This window comes from Toxotes jaculatrix, chromosome 17 (assembly GCF_017976425.1).
Source record: "Toxotes jaculatrix isolate fToxJac2 chromosome 17, fToxJac2.pri, whole genome shotgun sequence".
Taxonomy (NCBI): domain Eukaryota; kingdom Metazoa; phylum Chordata; class Actinopteri; family Toxotidae; genus Toxotes; species Toxotes jaculatrix.
In genome coordinates this window covers 9,037,945-9,046,428 of record NC_054410.1, presented here as the reverse complement: position 1 = coordinate 9,046,428, position 8,484 = coordinate 9,037,945, and the positions used below count along the sequence as shown (strand labels likewise).

Sequence of the window (8,484 nt, the reverse complement as noted above, 5' to 3'; positions counted from 1 at the left end):
GGCACGGATTTCTATCAAGAGAGGGGATTGGACGAAAGAAACATACAAAATTACTTTCTCCACAAAAGCTTTTTTTCCACTTGGAAAAGTTCATTCAGGGCTTAGAGGGGTGCTGCGTGTCGTTTAATTTGCTAAAAAAGACCAGAGCAATAATTAGCTGTAAGATTAGGAGGTATTACTGAGATATTACGTAGGCACACCGGCTTATAACCACAGAACAGATAACAAGTAAGCGTCGTGCGCATATATTAAACTCAGCACTCATAAGATGTCCTGGTAATTTTAACTGAAGACGCCTTATAAACGTTGGTTTTACTCCTATCACTCACTGCGAGGGTGGAAAACAGTTCAAATATTCATTAATGTTTATGTTTTGTTAATGTTGTATTTTACCGTGCGTCAAAGTGTGGATGCGCCATGCATAATTCCTCTTTAAAATAAACTTTTTTTTTTTTCAAACTCTAAAATCATACTTCATGCAGTTTAGTTCAGTCAGTGTTATGTTAATTTCACTCAGAGCAGTTGCAGCCTAAGTGTCCGCGCTGGTAAACCTTCCTCATTCAGCCTTCTCTTGCTTTTCTTTAGGACTCTTCTCGGCGAAAAGGAATTGGGTGGGAGTTGGAGCTGTGTTGGTTTGGCTTTTTACCCCCAGTGTGGAGTTGAAGCCGTCCCTGTGCCTCGCATATACTCTGCATATCACAAGATTTGGTCTCTCCTCTCTCTTTTCTGGAGCTGCTGTAGGACTGGCTATGGCCACCGCTACTTCCGGGATCCGTCATTTCATTCGCCCACCGCTCAGCGCTGCGAACTGACTCTGTTTCTATAAGCAAGCTAGCAGCCAACCTGCCAACACTCGCTGACACTCACTCATCTCAGTCTCGCCAGATAGACGAAATACCTACGGGGGAGAGAAAGGAAAGATCTGAGTCGCAATCTCTTAATTTCTACTGCTTTTTTTCTTTTCTTTTTCTTTTTTTTTTACAGTGATAATAAAACAAGATAGCGATCTGGAGGCATTAAAGGAGACGCGGACTTGCGGGATGAAAACGGACTAAAAAGATTCGTCCTTCTCTTGAACATCATCACCAACCGTCATTCATTCATTACCTTGACAACCTCTGGCTTTGATTGACAGCTGGAGTGGCAAAAAGCCATGAGACACGACAGTTTAGTTACATGCAGGTTGTTGATGGGCCGATTGTAACCTTCACTTTGGCGCATTTTTTCTTTTTTTTCCGAGGAAAGAGGGAAAACAAGAAAAATTCCAAAACTCCCTGATGCTACGATTTCAACTGAACCACACTGGCGAATAGGAGAATTCGCAAAGTTGGTTGAAAAAGGAATCCTGCCACTAAATCACTTTCTAACCGGGACTGGGATATTAAATATACGACAGATTCAGGAGTTTATTGGAGCGCAGCCTGATGGCGCAAAGGGTAGGTTTTAAATCTCCTACACTTACCTGTTCAAATCCACTGTAGGGAGGCCCTCGTATCGCTAACCTCTTGTCGGGTGGTGGCAAATTTACAAAGTATTCATATCAAAGCCGCTATATTTGACATTTTTGCAGCGCCCTTACTCTTCAAGCAAAGTGACAGCCTCTGCTCTTACCGACAGCCTCCACCACAGTCGTGGAGCAGTTTCACAGGAGACTCCAAACTAATTCGCTCTCTTCGCTCATCAAACTCTCTTTCGGGGAGCGTCTAAGTTATAATGTTTTTGGTAATGGCAAACCCTATAACCGATATAATATATGACACTTTTCTGTCCCCGGCTGCGGCGCATTTTCACAGCCACAGCTTATTAGTTTCTCCTTTGCGTGTATTCAAACATGAGACGGCATGCTTTTTTTTCTTTTGTACTTTTCACATTTGTTTAAAAAAGTAATCGGGCAGTCGGCTGACTTTTGCTTTGATTTTATCCCCAGTACGATGAGCTGGCCCATTACGGTGGGATGGACGGAGTCCCGGCGTCGATGTACGGGGACCCGCATGCTCCCCGGCCGCTTCCCCAGGTCCACCACCTGAACCACGGACCGCCGCTGCACGCCAGCCAGCACTACGGAGCCCACGCTCCTCATCCAAACGTTATGCCCACCAGCATGGGCTCCGCTGTCAACGACGTTTTAAAGAGGGATAAAGATCAAATTTATGGGTAAGGTTTGCATGAACCAAATGCGCGTGCATGATTATTTTTTTTAAATTATTCTTTTTCTCTAAGTTTTCAGCTTTTCTGTAAGTTTGTTTTGTTGAAGTTTCTCTTCCACCACCAAATTTAAATAGTGTGTTGTGCAGGATTGACCGCAATTCCGAGGCTCTGTTGTTGGTCAGGGGAGTTTTGTTGATGTGTAATTTTAGACGCATTGTAGAAGGCATCGTGAAGCCTGCAGTAAGTAAGAGTAAGCCTCGAGCTTGAAATACAAGCTATAAAATAATGTGAAAGCTCTCCGTGCACAGTCCAAGCCTGAAAGTCACAGACTGCATGGAGGTATGATAAAAAAAAAACTATTTTTAACATCACAACAAATGTTCCATGTTAGAAAGTTTGCGTTAATAATCCAGAGCACCATTATTTGTCCAGGTTTAAATAGTCTTGACTCATTTAAACGCTCTCGCTGATACATGAAGAAACTTGTCGATTTTTTCCCCCAAATATTGTTTTCAGTATCAGACACACACAACGCGTTACAACGCACCCTGTGTCTGTACAATTCTGCCATTGTGAGATCATCCTCAGACAATGAAAGAAATCGTATTTATACGTTATTACTCATGACTGCCAAAGTTTCTAAAATGTTTTTTTTTTCAGATAACGCTCACTAACACCTACACGGAAAGCACTGATCATCCAGTGTGTCATTATAATCTGGGATGTAGCAGTTTACTCACATTGTCATATCTTTAATAGAGTTTACCTTCATTTTTTTTAGACTGACACAAATCTAAATGACTTACATTAAGAAACTTATACCAGTTTTATGTAGTTAACTTGCTGTAGAAATTGTTTTTTTTCCCCAAGATTATAATTTAGCTTTTGAAATTTATTTTGGTGACTGTTTGTCTCATGATGTTAAACCAACGGAAGTTAGACTTTACCCATTTTTTAAAATTCACTTCTGCATCACTGTTAAAGCTATAGGCCTATTAAGGAAGAAATATGAAAGTTCTCGGTGCCTGATTGCGTTTGTAGTGTAACTCTGCAAAATAATTATTTTATTTCAAATTCTTTTTCAGGCTGTATAATTTCTCTGAAAGCCCAGTGACCACTGTTGTGCGTATCAGTGTGTATTTTTTTATTCTTCTTTTTATTTTCTGGTAGAGTTTTGTTGACTTCTCTGCCGTTTTTAAGTTTGCCACTGCAAGAAATGTCAGTCGATTAAAGTCATATTGAGCCTAAAATCATTCCCTTTCTCACATCGAGGAGTTGAAATATTCCAGATGCGTATTGAGCCTTGCTTCCAACTCGAAACAGCTTCTAAAAAGAATTCTCTTGAATCCAGATGTATTGTTTTAGTTGTTGTCTGCCCCCATTTTGAGATGCGGTCACTTAAAGTAAGAGAAGAGTGTAAAAAGTGTGCAGCGGGGAAATCTATCTCATCCAACTGTCTGATATATGTATATATATAATTGTAGGAAAAGTACATTTTTTTAAGGAGCAGAGAGCCGATAGATATGCAGGTTGCCTGGATATTTTTTGCAGTGGGCTTTGTAGAGCCGGTGTGCTGCTTGTGCTCAGGCTGTGTTTCCCTTCTTGCAGTCACCCTTTATTCCCACTGCTCGCACTGGTTTTTGAGAAGTGCGAGCTGGCGACGTGTACTCCGAGGGAGCCCGGCGTAGCAGGCGGCGATGTCTGCTCCTCAGACTCCTTCAATGAGGACATTGCAGTCTTTGCCAAACAGGTCAATTTTGAAATATTAAAAAAATTATATATATGTGTGTGTATATACTGGATGTTGTGGCTGCGTCATGGCACGTAGAGTTTTCTGCCTGCTCCATAATTTTTGCAACAAAAACTTTCTTTTGTTAAGATTAAATAATAGTGTGTGTTCTCTCCAAAATGTATCCTTAACACAAACACTGTCTCATTTATGAAATCTGAAGTTGCATTATCAGGTTACATTCCAGTTTGAAAATAGACACACATTCCGCACATTTCATACCAAACTAACTTTGACATTTGGTGTGTTATTTTAGGTCCGAGCAGAAAAACCTTTATTTTCATCAAATCCAGAGTTGGACAATTTGGTAAGCGCACACTTTGACCTCTCTGTCTCTCAATAATCGCCGCCTCGGTGCGGCTGTGCTCTGCCTTGTTTTTTTGGGATACTCTGGAGTGTCCGCAGCATCACACAGCAAAGAAGTGAACATATGATTTAAACTTCCGCACAGATGTCAGATCAGTTTTGAAGTGAAGCTTTGTGACCACATTTGCCGCTGTCATTGTTCAGTCTTCCCATCTAACTGACCCAGCTGACCAGTGTGCAATGACTTATTTAATTGTAAGATACAGCTCTCTTAAAAAAAAAATTGATTCTTGCCTGGCTGTAGTGCACTCCAAAGTGTTATGACGGGCGGACTATCATATAACAAACCTACACATGTGTAAAAATAATAATCCTGTAAATTTCGTGATATGAATTGTGCTTATTTCCTTTACTTTCAGATGATACAAGCCATACAAGTATTACGGTTTCACCTCTTGGAATTAGAAAAGGTAAATATTATAAATCTCTGTGTTCTTCTGGCCTGTGGCAAACGCATGATACCACCTGCACAAACAACCTGTATTTTAATGTAACTGATATTATTAAACCTGCTTCAGTATCCAGTGCAGGCACCGTGTTTAGCCTGTTAGGAGATATTTAACAATAAACCGACATGCATTAGGAGAAAGTTTCAGGTTTTTTCATTTTCATAAAATATGCTATTTTATTTAGCCAACTATTTGCAGCTGAAGTGAATATTGATGAAATATGCTGGAGCTTCTTTGCTCACGTTGCACATTGTTATTGATCCGCAGATTTAGTGTCAGCTGCTCATTATTTCGCCAGCTTACGGCATGCTTTTTTTTTTTTTTTTGTCGTTCAACTTGTTGCTCCAGTCTCATGAGAATAATAAGCACGGCAACAATTTCACTATTGCTTCCTTGCCGCCGATAATGCCCTTTAATTGGAGTTATTCTTGGACTGGCTGGAGCGTTTCCCCATCCTGAAAAAAGGTGCTTTCTTCCTTTTTCTAGGTGCATGAGCTCTGCGACAATTTTTGCCACCGGTACATCAGTTGTTTGAAAGGAAAAATGCCAATAGATCTAGTAATTGACGAACGGGATGGCAGCTCGAAATCAGATCACGAAGAACTCTCGGGATCATCGACTAACCTTGCAGATCACGTAAGTAACACAACCTTTGTTATATTAATAATAGCCTGTGTTTTGTGCTGTTTTTGGCCGTGCCTTCGTGCGTCCCTGCTGCTGGTAGACAATACCTGAGGACACAGGAATTTTAAAAGACAATGCACATGAATAGTCGGCTATTTAAAAATAATTATATTTGTTTGATGTTTATCATAATGCCAACTTTTGTGCTACTAAGCCTCCTGCTCAGTGTGTGACCCTGCTGTGCCATCAGTAAATAGAGCATGCTCTGTTTTGCAAGGAAAATCTGTCGATCGATGTTCTAAGGTCAAAAGCTAGATGTGATACAATGGACTGAGTTATTGTTTTAGTCTTTTGATTAGAGGCAGTCATGTGTGCATAATGCGTCCCTACTTGCTTGTGTGCTCGAGGTTTGAGTGGATGTGTATGTGTGTGTGTATTAAAGGGTGCGCGTGCGCGCGTGTAAATCGCTGTCGTGCATTATGGAGAGTTGCACGCTGGAGAAAAAAAAAACGTGAAGCAATTATCTGTTACGCAGGTTTAACTTTAAAGCAGGGTATCAGCGGTAAGCTTTAGCTTTAGGCCAATATTTAAAAAGAAAGGGGCTTTATATTTGGGGCTGTGGGAGCTGGATATGGCCTGTGCGTAAAGCTGTGGATTTTGCTGCAGAGGTGGAGAAAGTGGTAGCCTATTGAAATAGATCTCAGAGCTAAAGGCTTACCATCAATGTCAAGTTCACAAGGCATATGATGGTTCGTCTGGAGGCCTTCCATTGCTGTTGATGTTAATGTGTTTAATTGTTTCGTATTGATTGCCGTGTGGTTTGCTCTGCAGTGGCTTTCTCCTCTGCTCCCCGTTTTATGGCTGGAGGCTCCATAATGTTGAATTCAATTATATGCACCTGAAGTACAGTAGCTTTAAATTCGAAGATCGATTCCTTGGTTTAAATCGTGCATTTTCGGTGTAATAAACACAGGCTGTCCTCGCTGTATGGATTGAGCTGACAGTGTATTATTGAGTTGATATCTGTGAATTATTGCTTCTTGTATGCATGTGATAAAGCTAATGTTTGTGTGGAGGAGAAAAAAGAGCGGCTATTGCAACAAAGTGACTAGTTAATATCTGTGCAGCACAAGGCCAAGCCTATTAGGAATTAAAGCAGATTTAAGTGTTATACAGAGTCACTGCGCTACATCTGTTGGGTCTGGCTATAGGCCTAATAGTGGATCTCCTTTGAAAGCCCGTCGCGTTTACAGGGCCACGCAGCGCACCGCACAAGGTGAATTAAAACATAATTAGACCGAAGATGCCGATGTTGGTTTGAGAAACGGTCAGAACGGCAATATTGTGGTCCTCCAACACAAGTGTAGAAATGAGGCATGCTGTTGTTTATATTGAAGAGATTAGATAAACTAGCCTGTTTAGTTTCATGGCAGATGGTTGCTACTCAAGCCAATTTCCAATGGTGTCTCCAGAGCTCAGACACCAGCTTTGTCATCAGTCCACTTGTGAGAAATATTTTGATAATTAGAAAATTAGATATGCCAATAAAACAAATCAGGAGCAGCAATAAACAAAGAAGGTTCCATGACAAGCCATTTATCTTGGAGTCATTTGGACTGACCACCTCATTAGGTAGGCTGTTTAAGTTTTGAGGGATTTATTTCACTTTTGTGGCACCAGTGAACTTTTTATTATACCTAACTGCTGGGCTGGATTTGACAAAAGCAGAGGGGAGTTTTTTTTTTCTTTTCTTCCCTTGTTTGTTTTTCGACCTGTGCCTGAGCTGAGAAGTGATTTTAGTGATACACATTATGTAAACATACACACTCCAGCTTATGGTTATTTTTTAATAAATAAGCATACAGTGCCTGATTTTTGTGGAGCGTGTGTGAGCATGTGTGCACCTTATGAAAATAATATTTGCAGAAAGTGAAACTATTGTGGTTAAAATGTGTGCAGCGCAGTCATGATCTAAAAGCCTTGTAGTAAATAGTTAACTTCTTCAGCAGCAATTTCCATGTCTAATTAAAAAGAGTCCAGCTTCGCATGCCTAAAATGTGTTTTGAATATTGGAAACAATACACAAAAATGCATTTGGCTGGAAAAACTGTACCGCTGGATGGAAAGCAATTTCTGTCCTACTTGTTTTGATTTATTTATTTTATTTATTCATTTGTATTTGGCTCTATTTTATTATTCATTTCTGTCCTTGCTTCTCATTGCGGAGAGGAAGGCGGTTTGATAGTTAGATATGCTAATTTATTTAGTTAGAATCTCTCACGTCCATTTTTCTTTGCTTTGATATGCATTTTTAATATATAGCCCTGGGCTACATCTCATTTGGTGAAAGTTGGTTTTTCTGGAGATGATGAGGCTCTTCACTGTGAAGGAGGCGGCCCATTGAACTTGTTTTTATGTATATATGAGTGAGTGTGTGTGTGTGTGTTTCCTTTTTCTACCTCTTTCTGTTTCCCTCCTCTCCCCTCTTCATACCTGACAGTCAAGCATAATAAGCACAGTTTTATTTACACTTGAATGCAGCATTGTCTTAGAGATGATTGGATTATGGTATAGTGAGAGCGAGATGAGGTCTTGCTGACACTGTTGATTTCCCCTCTTTGCTTTCGGTGACTATCTCAACCATGTAGCCCACCCAGGGCTTCCTAACTCATCGCCCCTCCTCAGATCAACCCCATCCCATTTAAAAGAAAGAAAAAAAAAGATGTTGTATTACACATGAAGGGTGATGGGAAAAAAAAAAAAAAAACCAGAGCGGTGTAGATTTGTAAACGGTTGATACAGCGTGTGTGTGTGCTTGTCAATGGTTTGCTCTCTTGTCTTTTAATTAATGAATAAAATTTCTGTCTTTTCTGTGCTACATCCAATTAGGGAGGCAAATAGAATTAACGGTGTCTGAATATTATCTGTTCTAATGAATTAGCCTTTGTGTCTTCTCGTGCTATTGTGCCGCTTCTTCAGTCAAGCTTACATATTAACAGAAGGCTTTTCATTTCCTCTATGCATATGCATTATATGCTTTTGAAACTGCCTTTGAATTTCTGCATAGTTCTGGATTTGTTATACAGAATTTCTGTAGGATTTGCAGGA

General features: G+C 40.2%; 1 protein-coding gene across 5 annotated transcripts in view; it reads left to right on the top strand.

The window, feature by feature from the left end:
* Positions 1–752: 752 nt before the first annotated feature.
* The window catches only part of meis2a (Meis homeobox 2a), an 80,289-nt gene continuing 72,557 nt past the window's right edge, over positions 753–8,484 (top strand). For 2 of the 5 annotated variants that reach the window (XM_041060914.1, XM_041060918.1), the window contains exons 1-6: positions 753–1,436; positions 1,928–2,154; positions 3,757–3,898; positions 4,194–4,244; positions 4,663–4,713; positions 5,239–5,388. In XM_041060914.1, the coding sequence (XP_040916848.1) occupies positions 1,425–1,436; positions 1,928–2,154; positions 3,757–3,898; positions 4,194–4,244; positions 4,663–4,713; positions 5,239–5,388 (633 nt within the window). In that variant the 5' untranslated portion in view covers positions 753–1,424. The remainder of the gene's footprint in view (positions 1,437–1,927; positions 2,155–3,756; positions 3,899–4,193; positions 4,245–4,662; positions 4,714–5,238; positions 5,389–8,484) is intronic. The other 3 variants (XM_041060915.1, XM_041060916.1, XM_041060919.1) reach the window with 3 other exon arrangements.